The 18,492-nt window shown below is 40.9% G+C and overlaps 1 protein-coding gene across 2 annotated transcripts; it reads right to left on the reverse strand.

Moving 5' to 3' along the window:
- Positions 1–319: 319 nt before the first annotated feature.
- Positions 320–14,992, reverse strand: LOC145894147 (somatostatin receptor type 2-like). 2 transcript variants are annotated; one of them, XM_082982620.1, is made up of 10 exons: positions 14,619–14,992; positions 13,795–13,911; positions 13,281–13,399; positions 5,117–5,292; positions 4,599–4,639; positions 4,135–4,275; positions 3,252–3,431; positions 2,713–2,942; positions 1,824–2,015; positions 320–1,361 (listed from the first exon to the last, which is right to left on the reverse strand). In XM_082982620.1, exons 1-10 carry the CDS (start codon positions 14,953–14,955, stop codon positions 1,263–1,265), a joined length of 1,632 nt encoding a protein of 543 aa, XP_082838746.1. In that variant the 5' UTR covers positions 14,956–14,992; the 3' UTR covers positions 320–1,262. The 2 variants fall into 2 exon arrangements, with proteins under 2 accessions (XP_082838746.1, XP_082838745.1); XM_082982619.1 differs by having other exon boundaries at positions 4,135–4,314.
- Positions 14,993–18,492: the final 3,500 nt, after the last annotated feature.

The following is an 18,492-nucleotide window of genomic DNA, read 5'->3' on the forward strand; positions in this document are numbered from 1 at the left end:
AAACACTGACTGGTTCAAAATATATCACGGAAAAGGCAGTTGGGTCGTAAATACCTCTGCATCTGGTGAGAGAAACATTTGGCACACAGAGTTAACGAGCCTTTCAAGGCTTGGGACGTGTATGGTCGTTTTGTCTGATTTGTATTTGAGCTTTTTTTAGGCCGGAAATCAATGGTGTTATTTCGCACTTCAGGGTGTTGAATACGAGCGTGGATTTCTATTTAACGCGATTTCATAGAAAAACAATCCCCAACATTTCTAACTTCCCAACTGTTTGTTTTCTGGTGTTTGTTTTTGACGAAGGACGAAGATTGTGTGAAGAATGTGTGTATTTGTGGTGATCATTCCAAACTTATGTACAGGAGAGCGCTATACAGTGGAAATACAAACGACGCGACCGAACGTGTCATGCAAAAGTCCGCGTTTAACATTTTGAAGAATGTTGCTCTGTACGTTTGAACACTAAACAACAAATAGTTTTCACCCAAATAGAACGCAAACGTTTCATGCCAATATGTACAAGGGGTGGAGCACGTAAAGCGATGGAACAAAAGGCACTTTCCACGTTAATCATTTAGCGAAAAGTACTAAACCTGTAAGTTATTTAACTTTTGTATTTTATCCAGTTTGATGTGGCTTTGCATCTTTGTCTGTAACAAGAAGTTGTAATTGAGACAGTTTCCAAATCTTACTACACAACGTTTTTACTGCACTGCTATATATACGGGTTGGCTAGTTAGTTCGATTTGAGAAACAGTAAGCATGTCTTGAAGGCATTTATAAGAACCGCAAACTTGTACTTCAATAGCACAAAAAAGGGTATAAGGTCACCTTTCAAAGTTAGCGATTTGAAGACAAAATTCGGAATGTTAAACCGTTTCTGGTGCAAAGCATAAGAAGCTGTATGGCAATGGAGCATAGCAGTAGACAAAAGCATAACACAACAATTAAACGGACGCAGCGGGGCGAACAACAAACGTACCAAGGTGAGTCAAAGCATGTCTGCGCAAACAAATTAACAACAAGAAATTTCAGAATAACACAAAATATAATGGAACGAATCTTTTCTTTCTGGAACTTTCCAGTCCAAGTAAATTCCGGATTGTCAAAAGTTGTTCTTGAACTTTCGCAAAAAAACATATCTTTATACAAACATCGGTGAAACACGAGATGAATCCCTGTCTGCTTTTGCCTTAATGGTGCCTTTTGACAGCAGCATAGACGAGGCTTCCTTTCCAAAGAGGAGAAACCAAACAAGTCCTTCAAACTGTGTTGTCTTCTTTGACTGACACCGGATCTCGCTCAGTCAAAAGAACCCTGGTCATTTCGGTTTGAGCTTGAGTCCTGGTTGATCCTTCAGTCTGTAAGAAAAAGCTTGTTAAAAATATAAGACAAGAAAAATGCCCATACTTAACACCATTAAAATTATTCTATATGTTGAAGGTAATGCTCGTATAATTTGTACATAGGAGGATTGCCGAACTGCGCATGTCGTTGCTTAGCGATCCAGCATCGTATGGATCATGAGATTATCGTTGCGCAAGGATTTCATTTGTGGAACGTTGTACACAAATTAAAAGTTTTATCACAGGAGAAAGAAAGTGAGATTTTGTACCTAAATACTACCACCTTTATTACAGAAATGTACATCGTTTCAGGATACTCCTAATTATACCATTATCAAACCGGCGTTGCAAAATTTTAACGATTTAATCTTCGCGATTTTAATTTTTCGCTTTTATCTATCAACTACCTCAATGGCAACATCAAACGCAAACGTATGGATCGAAAATCACACAAAGCATATCACAGAAATATCGTACGTGGTTAATGCTGTAAGCGCCCGCCCCGTTGTTGTCTCGTTTCTTCATGTCAAGTAGCGGGATCCCGAACTTGTGCTTCCTGCCGTGCATTGGACTTCCAGCTGTCACCGATCCATTCTTTGCATTCTCGTCACTCTTGCTCGATTTGCGTTTCGAAACAAGGTTGCTCAGCTTGCGTTTGACGGAGTTGTTCTATCGCAAAATAAAAAATAATTTTTGGTGCAAAATACTTGGGAGTTAATTAATTTAAATAGGAAAGCTAAAGCTAATATACTATTGATGATAGTTAATAGACGTTTCGAACTCTATTCTAGTACTGATGATGAACCCAGTTAGAGTTCGAAACGTCTACTTACTATAATCAATAGCATATAGCTTTGGTTTTTCTATTTAAAAAAACAAATTAAAATTACAAATAAACGCTTTGTTAAAGTGCCCGAATCACCAAACAGTCTTATGGTTAACTAAGACTTGGTATATGTTTATTTCAGACTTGGTAAAAGTCATTTATGATTTTTTTTTTATATATATATATATCGCCTACAACTAGACATCGTCTGTATCACTTTTTCATATAGAAATTACCGGTGATATAAAAGGAAACCTTTAATTTAGGCTAAATTAAACCAATATAAACTTTCGTTTTATTTGAATATTAAAGCAAGTTTAATCTAGAATTTATAGATTGATTAAAATACGGTAATCACAGATTAAGGATTAATTTGTCTTAATCATATTATTTAACTACACCGCAGTAAAATAATAGCTTTCGGGCAATCAGTGAAATGCAACAACGAATTAATACAATTAATAGAAAACTGTCGAGAGACAATGCGCGTGTACTATTTAGGAATTGTATACAATTAAGTGCGTTCCAATCATTCCTCACCGCATGGTCTGTGTTGCTGTGTGTTCCTCCAAAGTGGTGGCCGCCGCCTGGCGCAAGACTGCTCGATCGACGGAACCTACGTCTGGTGATTTCAATGCTTTCCGAGAGACGGGTGCGGAAGTTATGACCAAGGAAACTGTACAGTATTGGATTAATTGCCGAGTTTGAGAAGCCCAGAGCGACCAGAAACTGCTCAACGCCGAAACAGGCTGTGGTTGAGGTGTAGAAACCTGCGAAGAAGGTAAGCAGATATTTGAACAGCGTCTCTGGGGATTATGTGAGATACAAAAGCTTTTCAGATATTTCTGTTCTTTGGCCACTTTTTGGAAAAGTTTCTACGCGCCCCCAGTAAACTATGCTGACAACGTGAAGCACGAAGTTGTTCCGGCCGAGAAAGCTTATTTTTTCGCGACATTAAAATTGCACTGGAAGCCCTGTATCAGGAGATGCAAAATGTAAAATAATTTATTGATGTATTCGAATAAATCTAAATTGTGCTCCAAGTATGATAAACGGAGTTCTGTTTAATCTGAGTTTACCTCGAATCTTGGACAAGTTAAAGATGTGATACGGCAGCCAACAAATGACAAAGCACACGACCAAAACCGCCACCATGCGGGTAACACGCTTACGCATGTTCACCGTCTTCTTGCCAGTCATGTTGGCAATCTTGTCCTCAGATACACGGAGGTGCTTGATGATTAGCACGTAGCTGATGGCTGAAAAAAATAGGTTTCATTGTAGCAGCTGGTGACATGGAAACCCTATTGGACGATTTACGTAACCTAACCCCCTAGTAATTTATATTTATTTAAGCTTGATTGGTTGGTGTGTCAGTACAAATGCATAAGTCAGAGTCGAGACATCTGTTGTAGATTGCATAGGCTTTGTGGATGAATAGACAGCTGGTGTTGTTGGACTGTCATGTAAATATATTTTCAGTTGTATCGATCCAGCCAGTCATAAGTCGTAGTGTACTGTGGTCACCAAGCCACGGTCGAGAGATCCATATCGGAAAGTATCGATTAACTTTCTTCATATTGGGTTGGAGCGAATAATGCGCTTATAAATTCAATTACTACTCCCTCACGGCGCGTTTTCTGCATTAAACATTTATCTGTTTCTTAATGGAATATTGAAGTCAACAATTGCTACTTTGTGCGCATTGGCACCAACGGCCTTACAGTTCTACTGTAGTTTTTGTTTAGGACTTCGTTACCAATGGTCGACAAACGTAGGTATTTTGTGGTTGTATATACACGAGTTTTCAACTTTAAACTGTAAATGCACTAAGATTTCTGACGTTTATTGAGCAATCAAGCACTCCTAGCGCAGTTCATTTCAAACTTAATTGCGCCTTATAAAGCTCGATCGGATTGCCACAGTCTCAACAATATAGCCATACATCCCAAACATACTCACATATGATGGTGAAAGGTACCAGGAATCCGAAGACGAAATTCACAATGAGCCAAATTGGGAAAGCGGACGACTGGTTGTGGTGAGAACAAACAAACTTGTTTTCATCCGGGATCAAATCCGGCGAAATGGTAACTGTCCCCGCTTCAGAAACAGTTGTCTCTATTACTTGGGTCGAATTATCTACAAGATTGACGGGAGCGGAGGGCTTAGAGTTTTTTCGGCGTCGAAAAATTTGGAGGTAAATGAACTGAAAAGGCATCACCTCGTGCACACGGGCAAGTCCAAACCGAATCCGAAACAAGGAGAAACTTAAACGGGCGCTGGCGCCAAATTAAAATCAAGCGGACGCCGTCCTGGAAACTTAAAAACTGGAGAAACCTTCTGCTCCCGATGCAATAGGTATATGATTTCATGTCAAGTAACTCAAGAGCATGCGACTCGGGTTGCGATTATACAATACTTACAGAAGTAATCCTCATAAAAAGTATCATTCAGCATCATCTCCCTGCGTGGAAGAATAAGTATTTAGACAAAAATATTTTAAGAAATGTTGAGTTTTGTACTAATGAGTGCGACACTTACAGAATATGGCAGGATCCTAATCAAAAAAAAAATTACGTTGCAATATAGACGTAAATAGTATTGTTGTTGCGCTAATCATTTTGTTGCGTTTAAAGTACTTTACCACGAAAAAATGGATAAATGTGCATCGTTTTAAAGTACGTTGAAGCGTATCGGCGACAGTGCTTGCAATAAAAGACGCCTTCCAGGCTTCACCCGTAAACCACACTGCCTTAATAGTGTCGGGTCTTGATCCCAACGCTGCAATTAGTGCAACCGTGATCAATGGATGATTGATTTTCAAACCACCATGAGCTCTATGTTCTCGCTTAGCCCCCACCTATTTGCCCCCCACCCCCCTGGAAAACGATAGTAAGTTATCAGTCCCTTATATTGAAAAAACGCTTTGGTTTCTACTTACATGTAGAGCGTAGTGGCGTTGCTGTTAAATTTCACGTAACCAGGAAACATAAGTCGACACAAGGTTTGCGATTCCACCTTTTCAATTCGAGCATACATCATTACCGGCAACGTCATAATGGCTGCAGCCAGCCACACGATGGCGCACGTGATCGTAGTCCTGCGGCGTGTACGCAGCTGAAAACAAAAACATTGAGATGCAATACTGGGCAATAAGTTTGAGACATATTTTCGCTTTGAATTTATAGTACTGTCGGTATGGCAGGTCTGATATCATTGTTATTAACGTGGGTATAAGGGTTTGAGTTGGCATTTGCAATAAAATGTCATCGGATACATTCTTCTGTAGTGTACTTTTTTACCAAAACCTAAAATTTCAGGGTCGATAAACCATACTATCTTAACAAACTTCGAAGGTAATGAATTCGCCACTTTCGGATTACCGCGGTTTGAACCGTGTTGTTTTATAGTTGTTCGTCCTGCTATGGTTTGCGATGAACAAGAAGACAAGTCAAAAGGGAAAGACATCATAACTCTGTGGGATTTTTCCCATGCGCGCTACCTTTCTAACGCATGTCACACAGCGCACATACCTTGCATAGCATGGCGATGCGAGTCAACCGGCAGAACCCTGTGTCAATTAAAGACTCGCATTACAGATTGTGGTTTGTGGGTTTTCCTCTAGTTAACCTCCAGATAAACGCGGAAATACCGCAAAACCATCACAAAGAGAAGTATCGGCATCGCGGTACTAAGTGTCAGGTCACGTACCCGCGATTCGAGCGGCTTAAATCCAGTCGATGAATGGCATTGAAATTGCATGAGCCGTGGTACTGAGATAAGGCACGCACCAATACAATCTGCCATGTCGGCATTTTAAACGATTTTTCGTATAGTTCGGACTGGGCTTTGTAACTTGACACTAACAGCCGACAAGGCAGAAAAACGCTTACTTCCTGTGGAATGTTATATGGTTGCTATAACTCTGCTGTGCCTAAATTTGAAGTCATCGACCGTTATCATAAATTGAATTTAGTGTCGCAAGTGGTCGAAACATGCAAAACTGTTTTAAATATTGCACTTTAGTCAAAAGCAAAACTAAAAAAAAAATAGTTTTGGAAAATTTGGCGTTCGTAGACGATTCGGTTATTTCGGTTGGTATTTTCATATCTAATAGACCAGCAAGATCAACAACGACAATTGACCGTCCGGGCATTGTTGTCAACGAGCTTTGTCATGCAATCAGTATCCCTAAAGCATTGTTATGAACCCGGAAATAAGCGTCAAATGTTGCTTGAACCATCGATAAGCACATAACACATACACGTTGAAAACAAACAACAACAGTGTAAGTGAATGTGCCATTATGTCAAATAGCTACATTCTCTGTTCCCTGTAACATGACGGCATGGGGTTTGATACCTCCACACATTTCAACACGGTAGATAGTTGATCTGCAACTGTGTACGTAGCAAACACGGTGACCACGCAAATGAGCTTATTGGACTTCGTTTAACTTCAAGTAAACGAGGATTGCAACAAATAGGATACGAGCCGCAACTTACAACTAATTACAGAAGATTGGGATTGATTTGCCTAAGTTTCAAGGTCAACGCTAAAAGGATAACTGTCAGCGGCCCGCTTGGCAGCAACATGATGATTTGTTGTCTCGAAACAAGTGAAAAATGTTTTCGGATTTTGCGTTAGACAGTGCGGTTTCGAATGACTTGTTTGGATCTTGCTGAAAATGGACTAAAATGCTGAGAATTTTATCGTTTGTGAAGAGTATATTTTTGTATATTTTTATCGCTACCGGTCACGCACGCGTCTTGTTCTTGTAAAACATTCTGGCCATAAAACTTAATCAGCACAAGCCAAACAAATTACCATATGTCATATGTAGAGGGTCGTTTGCACAATAACAAATCCGCAATCACACAAATTGGGGCTTAACCGACTGAATAATTGATGGCCATCTGCGGTGTAGGTTAAAGGGACTTCATTCTCACTTCGACATTTGACTTTGTGCTTGCTAATTGCCTCTAACACCGCAATCACTCGTCCCATAGCTGTTTACAGGCCCTAAAATGTTAGCGTTCAGCCTTTTTACCACATCAATAATAGATGCGATCGACATGCGATGCGGTGGCTTTGGACATGGCAACCGTTTCACAAATTCCCAATACGCAGTGGAGTGATAGATTTTCCGCTAAGTGCTTCGGCTACTCACAGGGACACCGAAAATCACGTTCGAAACAGCCGATGAAAGATGCCCTGCATATTGAACTAGTGTTGGCCGATACGGTGGCCTCAACAGATAGTCCCACTGCTAGTTTCATATATATTCATTTTGTGAATCCTATTGGGAACAATAAGTCTTGATTATTCAAATGAAACCAAACAATCCATGCGCATTGCGGAAATTGACCCTGTCTGTGTGTTGACTTCTGACCAGCGATGTGCTTTCAGCTCATTTGAGAATTGCTTTGCGGGACTTAGATAAACATGGGACCTCATTAAAAAGGAATCGCAATTATAAGTTCATCCACCGCACGCAGAGGACGTGAAGACAGACGCCTCCTGGGCAATTACTGTAGGATCGCGTGCAGCATTCGGCACGCAAAGCACAAATCGATTATTGCCGTCTTAATACTGGGACACATCCTGACGCTGAGCGAAGGCGGGGCAGCAACACATGTCCTACTTTGCCGTGCATTATGTCTTTACCCTTGGGATCACAAACGGAGAGCCATTATTGCCGACAAGCCCTTCCGCCTGTCGTCTTTGCGCCCAAGACATACTGTACATGAGACGGACTGATTTGGGAATATTCCAAGGCCGCGGTTATCGCATGATGAGTTTATGGACAAAAATCAGGTTATAAGTTTCTAACTTAAGATGTGGCAGAATTGTGAACATCCGGACTCGAATGCATTTTTACAACATTCTATTCCTTTTAAATCTTCGCCACTTAATTCGTCTAAACCAAAAAAGATTTACTTCAAAATATTTTTACAAAAATTTTGGCAAACCCAGATTTGTCCAAATCTCCTACCTTTAAAAGGCCAGCATATATCGATGGAGAAACAATGCGCAAACACTTGGTAACATTAATGATGCAACACAAAATGCTCCTAAGTATAACGCATTCAAAAGGAACACTTCCACAAGATGCGTTCCGCAGGGAGCTATTTGGTCTAGTAATTGATCGTTGTTTTTAACGTGTCCCGGTGGGCATTGAGCCAACTAGTTCTTGCTTTTTAGTTGGTCAGTCAAAAACTGACCCAATGGCCTTTCCGATCGCCTTGCGCCCAACCAAGAGATTGTTTGATCTAGTTGAGAAGAAGACTTTAAACGAATCAAAGTTCAAGAAAACTTATGCCTTGAAATCACGGGAATGCTTTTAAAGTGTTTTCTGTTTGTGTAAATCCATCCATTGAAATTGAAACATTGCAAAAAAGCACGTGGCCATAATTATATGTTATTTTTATTTTTTTATCAGTATATTTTTGTAAGTTTATCAGAACAAAAATTAATTTCAGAGAAATTGTTCCAAGAAATTATCACAGACACCACAACCCTGTTGTTGCACTGTGGGTAAGAAATTCTGGCAATCTGAATTTTCTTGGGCTTCTCTAGAGGAAATGTTCTATCGTGTATAAGTCCTTAGCGCACGATATTAATGTAGCCCTTTAAACGGCGATGCGTCAAATTCACGAACAAAATTTACATTGTAGTTTTGTCGTCATCCGCTGCCGCCTGAACGCACCAAACGGATGGGGGCACACGACGGAAACTGGCTTGATAAGGTCCGAAATTGATGGCCGAAGATTTGACGGATCGCGGGTTTTAATGTCCAGCAAATTATTTGCATACAGAAGGCTGTTAGTTAATAGGAAAAGAAACATGCACACGACACGGCGGGATTTTTATGGCTATTTAGGGTAGAGTTATGAGCCAAGGTATTCGGTCCCGCACGAAGGGGAAGTGTTTACTGAATATTAAAATGGCGGATCATTAGAGTTTAATCGCCCTGCAGCGGCTAATGTTACAAATTGTTGCCCACTTAAGTACCCTATGCTTTGCGCCATTAACTGAGCGCTTCGAGGCGTGAATTCCTTTTTTTTATGAAGCGTTAAATATTTGCGCGAAAGTTGGAAATTGGGGAATATTTGGATTATTAAATAAATGATTTTAAGTAAAGGCTATGAATTTTTGTACCAATTTGAAGCTAAGCCGTAACAACACATTTAGAACAAAAAGCTATACTTATTTGACAAAGTCAAAAGAAGCCGAAAAGAGCGCTTCTCTTGTTGTTTACAGACAATTTGAAAACAATATGTGACTCAATACGTAAGTCGCAACATCGTTTTGCAAAACAACATCAAACAAAACCACTCGGAATGTAAACATGTTTACGTTGCTTGAAAGAAAAACAATTTGCCGGATCCATTAAGTCTTAATCATCGATGTTGCGATGTAAACAATGTTAACGCACATGAGTTATTGTTGTTGATGCTGGGTTTTTGTCGTATGTTGGGCGCTAATAGACAACGCTTGGTGAATTGTCAATGTTATAAACAGGGGCACGAATGGTTAAATGTCTCGATATCTTTTCGAAAATTTATTTCTTTTTTTGATGGAATTATCTTTGCGGCAATATTGTGTCGAAGAAGTTGGAAATTGAATTATCCGCGCCCAATGTCATAACTTTATCGATTCGGTTTTACCGATAAAATGCATTGTCATGAAGTTTTCCCGGTAAAAACACACGATATACACTTTTTAATTGTTTAAATTTTGTCCTAAAACCAGAACTTTTAACGGCAAAAAATATAAAATAAAGCTTTTGTTTTTAACGTAAGGAAAGCGCGCCGGTATCAACCTAATAGTCGCTACATGCTTCGATCCGTATTCATATATGCATAAATATATGACTTTAGTGGATCGTATACAAAGCTAAAAATGATTAGAACAAGCGTGGATTTCATCCGGTGTTAGAAAAATAACTTTTTTTCAATATCAATAATTCATGGGCTTTGATGCTGTCAAGCACGAATCTCTGGGACATGTCCCGCCTTTTGCAAGGCTGAACTCACTGCACCGTGACAGGATCGATGAGATAGCATTGCTCCTAATGCAAACGACCAACTATAATGTCAGCAACGCGATCAGCTCGTGTCAGGGTCGTAGAGTGTTAAGGATCGGGACCGAAAACTTACATCTCCCTCGAGGAAAGATCGACACCCATACTTGTAGGCGTGTTTTATTGCCTTTTTGTGGAGCGGAAGCCAAAGGTTAAAATTTAGGTCTCGACTCGCAAATGCATAACCTGATGGTCTCACAATAACCGTCAAAGAATATCTTTTTAAATTAGGTTTAGACGGCGCTTATTAACCACACGCCACGAAGAATATTGAACACTTTATTTTGTTTTTGAACACTCGCAAAACTTTACCTATACCCCCTGCATGTTTATTAGAACAGCGCGGACTTGCGGCAAAGAAGGACAAGAACCCTTACAAAGGGAAAAACAATCGTCAATTCATTGCATATTTTTGCGTAGTGTTGACATATAAGCGCTTTACTGTGCAAACAGCTTGACAGCTTCATGTTGACATGGGCTGTCGAAACGCACCCTGCCATCATCTCCTATGTACATAATTTATGACCTCGGGCAGCAAAAAAGTCGGAATTTGTTTAGTGGATTTCTTTGGTAAGAACATTCGGGCCCAATGTATTTAGTGTAAATTACTTTTATTCTGTGACAACTGGAGATCCGAGATATCCTACTTAAAGAATCCTGCAATAAAAATTGCGAGGTTGGTTTTTAATGCGATGGCCTACGCGAAGGAATAGTTTTTTCATAATTTCCCCAAAATGAACGCAAGCTGAAGGTTTAATTTCGCTTAAAGTCCTCACTGACTGGATTAAATTTAGCGCAAAAAAAATCATGTCCAAAAATGCGGAATAAACCAGGAAATCCATAAACCGCTTTCACTTTCACGTCTAGCGGAGCAAAGACACGTATTTTAATTGATCGTACATTTTTGCTGCGAGACGTGATGCCGATAAACGTCGACGTAATGATGGCACAACCAATGCAAGACCATGCAGAGATGCTGGGCGGAAGCGGATATGAGGAAGGGTGCGTGTGATGCCACTTCCGGTCTCTAAGAAATCGTGTCCTGATGACAGTCCGTATTCGTTTGAGGACGAGGACAACGCATGTTTACGGGTGACTTTGCCTAAACCCGTGGCCCTGTGCGTGGGGTGCGTAGCCCAGGGGAAAATTACCACAATTCAAAGAATCCAATATGGCGGATAGGTTTTTCGTGTAGGAGGGAATCGTGATCTCGCTTCTCCGCGGAGTAACTTGCGCATTTTTTTGTCCAACTTTTAAATGTTTTTTGTTGTTTTGATGAGAAATGTGTCAACGCTTTGAACAAACTATGTGTTTAGAAGAATTTTACCTGTTTGTTAAATTACATATTTTTCTGTTAAATTACGTGAATTGAACAACCCTTGTCTTTGTGTGTTTGAATTGAACAACCCGTGTCTTTTTGTGGTATTCTCACGTACATTCACACAGTTCTCAGAAAATAAAATTGCCAGTATCACTTTTTTCAAGACATCAAGAGGTCGAACGGTTTGTTTTGATCAAACGAAGAGGCCGCGAGGTCAGAAAAACATCCAATGAGAGAATCGGGACGACGACAAAATCTCCGAAACTCACGTGACAACAACAAACCCAGTTCGTTAAGGCGAAATTTGGCAACGAAACGTGATAAATTTTACGCAATTCTTGACAGCAATGCAAAGGGTCGCCGATTAGTTTGTTATTGATTTTGGCACTGCGTGATGACTGATTTTGTCCCGATGCGGTAACGCCACACAAGCAGTGGAGAAACGACTCCACGGTCCAATTATACGCAGATTTCTAGTTATCGCCAGAATGCCATTTAAATTTGACAGTTGAGCAAAAGTCGATATCCAATAATTTTATGCTAGTACCACCTGCCGATGGTGTACAAACAGAGTTGGTTGTTTTTGTGGAAATGGTTGTTTAATGCAGCTAATTGTAACAAATAGGCGCGGATCTTCAATTTTTCATGATTTGTTACGATTTTCTGACATACAACGCGTTTTTTAATCACCCAGCAGACGGCTATTGTGTGGCATTCACCTGCATTCCCCATCTGTCATCTATATTTAAACCTCAATATATTGCATGACAAGCAGGAACCCCTAGCAATAACCAAAACATATAATTCGACACGTCTGTTTGTGAACGCACAGCACAGTTGATTGAGTTAATTAACCGTTGTATGACCAGAGGCGCAACATCCAATTTTGGCGACATGAAGTCAAGCTGCGCTCACAATGACAATTCGTTACACCCTTTAGCCACCATCGACCCTTTCGCTACACGCGTCAAACAAACCCATAAGAGACGCAAGTCGGAGCCACTATCATTCCCTGGGGTTTAATTCCGCAGACATGGAGTCGGCAAAGGATCTTCTGTCTTCACAGCGCTTTGCATGTAAATGTAACCGGCTGTACACAAGCAGGACGATTTAAATCGCCATCGAATGCATGCAAATAGTCGTTTACATTCACAATGCTTTGTAATAGAGTTAGGCATCAGTGTGTCGTAAGCGTGTGTTCCGGATGTTATCGAGAAGGGGGAAACGCGTAGCGCGCACCTATTGTGATTAGCGTTGGTAATCAAACAATAGAATCCAGGAGGCGTCCCTCCAACAGTGATAACAACAATAATAATAATATAACCAAGGGTTGATTTGTTCACGAATGTGACAAAAAGCGCTTGGTTGGATGAGGTTTGGAGTTGCACGTTTTTTTTGCAACAAAATCCCAAAAATTGTTTAACATTTTTACCTTAACAACACCCTATGTGAGAATATTTAGGCACAAACGCTTGTTCTGAGCTTTTCGTCTGATAGCAAACGATGAGGTGTGAGGAACAAAATCGCATAATATTTTCGGCTTTGCCATTGCAAAATCACCTTTTTCTTTGGGATTTATTATTCACTGTATGTTCCTGGTCCGATGACCTTTTATGCCATACTTTAAATTTCTATGCTGATATCTGCGACGAATTTACGTTGATACATGTGAGGAAACCGAGTGTATTAACCCCTCACCTGATGAGATTTGGTGCTGTAGGCGACTGCTACGTACCGATCCACACTCATGGCAGTTAGGAAGAAGATGCCGGCGTAGTAGTTCATAAACTTGAGAGTGTGACAGAGAGCGCAGGTGCCTGCAAAGAATGTTAAAAAATTACTCGGACTTTTTCCAATGAAAAAAAAACGTAGGTTTTCTACTTTTAAAGAGCATTAATGCCATATTTGTGCATTTCTTGATGGGTGGAGGTTGGTGGAAAAGCTGCGTTTTGTATTAAATTGCATCACAACACGTACAACAAACGTTTGTTCCGGAGATTCCTGAGTTGTTAGTTTGGTTTAATATCGACATCCAAATGTTCACATTGCCGTGCATGGAAAACGTCTTGCACAAGTATACGGACATGTGTTTGTATGAATTATTCGTTGACCAAACAAAAATTTTCCGAAATCTATTAAACTTTTTTCAAATGACATGCAACCTTGCGTTTATAAAAAAAATTCAAAGTTTCTGATTGAACATCGAACTCACTTTGGCCAAAAGTCCAGTTCATTGCCACTTTTTGGGTTGCGAAGATGGGCAGAGTAAACAGAAAGGCGCTGTCGGCGATTGCCAACTGCAGGACGTACATCGCAGTTACCGTTTTGCCTGAAATACAAAAAAAAACATTTGATAAATTACAATATCACCGCAACGACAAATCAAACCCTAACTAACATAATCGATTTAACCATGAAATTCTTCCCATCTACACTTTGTCAATTCGCATCTCAACGTTGTGCATATATTTACCTTAATAATTTTAAACTTAAGCAACGCATTTTAGGTTCGTCGTACGCCCATTGTGTGACTAAATCGTACGTCCATTGTGCAGTTCGCGGGCCAGAAGTATTTTTACAGGCGAGCCAAGGGAACAAACGAACGTGCATTAAAACTACATTTTGCCGCAGTTTGGACCATTTTTCTAAATGGCCCTAACTTATATCAACCCCTAGAAGGCCCATTACCAAGACCCAATGGGCCAGATTTGGACCGCGGGCTGGAGTTTATCCGTGCCCGTTGTAGCAACTCGCCAACCCAGAATAGAAGGGAACAGGTGTCGCAAAAATGCATGTGGGAGACCTGCGTCGTGTAACCGTTACCAAAATATCAAACCGTTGCACAGCGACTGTTCTACAGCGCCTATGATCAATCACGATATTTAACACGGTTTTAAAATAAATAAGTGCAAGAAACGTGAGCAAACCCGACTAGGAAACCGCACATAAAAATTAACCAAATATTCCACGGTACTCTAACATAACTTTAATTTTTGAGAAAAAGAAAAGTAGTCCCGTAAAAACACCTGCACTCACTTATCTCTTTTCCAGCAAAAATCACAAAGAAAACGATCCCGTTGGCGATCAGACCCACTAAGGTGATGACTGCGTACACAATGCCCAGCGCCAAGTTCATGGGTTTAAGAACAGCGCGGTCGTACTCAGGATCTTCCCCATCGTAGTCCAAAGTCCCTTCAAACTCCTCCTGGAACTTTTCTAGGGCATCTTCAAACTCCATCGGGTAACCATCATCGAATTCACCGAAATCAGGCACCAGGTTGTCGGTGAGCCCAGGGTCCGCCGTTGTACCGTCGGAGGCAACGTCAACGGGAAAGGTAACCACCAAGAGCAGCGACAAGTACAGGATGTACATGATTTTTATGGTGTTAGACTTAAAGTAGAATGCAACCCCTGATAACGAAAACATGATCACCTTTAATTTAAGTATTTTAAGGAATAACTTTAATTCGCAATTTACGGACACTGATTCTTTTCCACTTTTCATTAAGCACCGAAAGTGCGACGGGAAAAAACAAAACACGTCCAACGCGTTTTTTGTAGGCCCGTTTCAGGTCCTGCACCTCGTCCAACGTCGGTACGCTGCTAATACCGGTACCGAGCACCGTTCTTAAAACTATCTTCATGATTTGGAGAAAAAAGGTAAAACCGATTTTGTGTTGAGAAAAAGGCTTACCAGCACCTGACACCGCACACTCTACAACAACGGGCACACGACTCACAATCAATGCGCCAAGCAATGTTTACATTCAGGCACGAACGTTATCTGACCGTTTGACCACTGGCCACAAACTGACCGTCCTAAACGGTGACAAAGGCACACTACCGGACATATCTTCCTTCCTTTTTCAGTGCTCAGCACACGCCTGAAACTCTGGGCAACGCGATCGTGCAGCCAGCTACGCTCTGTGCCACGATCGAGGTAAACAGAAAAATCATGCAGAGCTTCGCGTGACGTCACGAAATTTGTACAGAGCGATGACGCCACTCATCGAGCGGAAAGATCTAGCGCGTTTTAATTCGATTACGCCGCGATCGACTGGTGTTGCTCTGCGCAGTGGTTGGTAATGTATGCGAGCACGCGGTGAGAAGAAAAGCCCCCAGGCATATCTTTGTGTCCCCTTCGCAATCAACAAGTATCGCATTTGAACACGAGACTAGACGTTGTTTTTCAACACTTAGAGTGTCGGCATTATGGTGGCTTTTTTAAAATTACCACGTTCAAAGTTGTGATTAAAAACCCATGAACTGTCCGTGCAGAATTTCTACACAGTTTTTGGGATACTTAAGTGTACACGTTGTGGTCGTGGATTGCGTTTTAGTGATACATACATTAACGTAACAACTTGAATTAAAATCACCGGCCTTAAATTAAGAATCTAACCTTAATACATATGACATGTCATCAATTTCGTGCCATCATCTTAACTTTACTTGAAACTTACTGAAACATCTAACATTCCAATATCCTTTAAAGGCAAACATCATCCTGTATCAAGAAATCTCTATTTAAATATGTTTGGCTTTAAGGCATTGCAGCCACTGTCGACAACGACTGTACTAAATACTGTACTCATGTTCCAGGTGATATGGCGTTTCCCCTGTCTCTCACTAGTTAACTTCACTTAATACCATGCACCCTACCAACAAACCGAGAATAAACATGAACAACATAAAATCCTAAGTCCTGTACATGTGTTTCCTTCATCGACAAGCGACCTGTATAAGCCTAATTACGTCAAGTAACGTCAACCCCAAAGCCGGTACCACGACACCTGATACGCATTGAGAAGAAAATACTTGGTCGCAACAAAGCTCAGTACGTGCGCGAGAAAGGATGCCAGCAATGAAAGTGATGCCATTCTCTCGACCCGACAAAAGTTGGACAACAATCTACACAGCTGTCAGTGGTAAACCTCCCCGCATTCCACGAACGTAGGGAACACTATACACCTATATGACTTCACGCACAACCTGTTTATCGCCCAGTTTGAATCGGCGGCTGTATCATTACCTGTATCTCTTCTCTATAAGCCCCCCTTAATGGATCTCATATACATACCCGGCGCCAAGACTCGTTATTTGTTCCTTGTGTGCCTTGATTGAGACTTCCCGCCCTGCAAACTTCACTGGTATTATAGGTAAGCAGGTAACGTACAAACATTAAGGTCAATTTGCCGTTCAGATCAAACCTTAGTGCATACCAAAGGTTTGCTTGATGGTGTTATGTTACGGAAGTGGTCCCATCTCCGTCAGTAAGCCACAAAGAACAGACTTGATACTGCGTTCCTATGACAAGATTTTCTTGTGACACCGTACAATGTTGATATGAGCGAGAGAAACAGACGAACAACATCACATTGACCGCTTCAATTGCATCAACGAAGACCTCAATAGAGATTGGTGCTTCATGAGCAATTAGAAACACTACGATGCCGCGTTTTCCCGAGTTTGCGCCTGTTTTTGTATCATTTCGTGTCATTTATACCTGATGAAGCGAGGGTTATTCGCAAAAGCTTGTGTACTTTAAAATACAAAAGTCAGTCTTCTCACAGAGTGCCAGAGCAGGACAATTCAATATTAGTATGGCCAACGTTACAATAAATCGATGCTAACTGCTACAGGATACATATTTACGTCGTCAATATACTTCGCTTCAGGTTGCAACTGGGCGATATGTTATACGTATCTAAATCGTTTCAATATATCGTGTGTTTTGCCTTTCTTTCCGTCGCCCTTTCCTATTGATCTACTAAAATAAGATCTCCAGTCGCTCCTGCATACAAGAGGACCGTAGGCTATAATTTTTTAAGCTCCGCCCAACAACGCCTCAAAGTAAAGGAACTGTCACGGGGCCATGTTTTTCTCGGTTATAACAATATTTAAAACATCCATATTTTTTTCTTCGCTTTCAAAGAAGGTCTGAGCCGTAATTATGAATCGTGGTCTCATGTGACCTTAACGAAGGACCAATGAGGAGCCCTTTTGGGCCCACCAGCGCGAAGCGACAAACACGCGACAAGTCCGTTGTTCCCACGCGCGCAGAACGCATCAAGGCGCAGGACAGACTCCACTGCTTGTCCCAAAGGTTCGCCAAAGCCTCGACGGATTTTGTGCAAACCATTTTTCGCTTATTGCCCTATGATAACTTGATTGGCGGCGGTTTTGAGGCCTAATGGACGACGCGCCGTAAATCATGTTTTCCCGTGTATTGTCTTCGGTTTTTGGCTTGGCTTTAAAGCGATCGTTTTAGGGACAATGGGTCATAGCTATTTGAACTTCATTTTTAAATGCTTGGCGTTTTTAAGTCTGGCACGAAGCCATTGAGTAGTTAAGAAGTCCTTTGTGTTTGGCATTTCATCAATGCTAGGGGGATGCACTTTGTGGACTGATCTCCACCTAAGGACCTTTCAGTTGTTTATTTCTGATATCTGTTTCTTAGCTGTGTTTCAAAAGCGACATAAAGTCGCAGGTTCAAAGAAAAATGAATATCAGCGGTATCATATTTTCTTACGCTAAAATCGGTATATGGGAAGCAAAATGAACACATCACAGTAATCATCTAGATTTATTTTTCAATAGTACTAGGTTTGGTACAGACACATGAATCTACACTCTTGCGAAAAAATAATCTTCTGTATAATCCAGAAATCCCAAAAAGAGGTGCGTGAAGAATTAACTCCCCTGGGGCGTTGGGATTTGATTTCAATTTGTGTTTTCCGCTAATGTCTCGAAAATATAAATTAATTTGGCAACCACAGGGCTGCACAGCCCATGCGTCATTACCCACTGGACTCCCACTTAATCATAAATGGACACTCCCAGCGGACGCGCAAAGACAAAACATAGTGGCTTGTTTTTCCGACGTGTCGCCCGAAAGATCGATGAAGTT

This window comes from Ascidia mentula, chromosome 3 (genome assembly GCF_947561715.1).
Source record: "Ascidia mentula chromosome 3, kaAscMent1.1, whole genome shotgun sequence".
Lineage (NCBI taxonomy): Eukaryota > Metazoa > Chordata > Ascidiacea > Phlebobranchia > Ascidiidae > Ascidia > Ascidia mentula.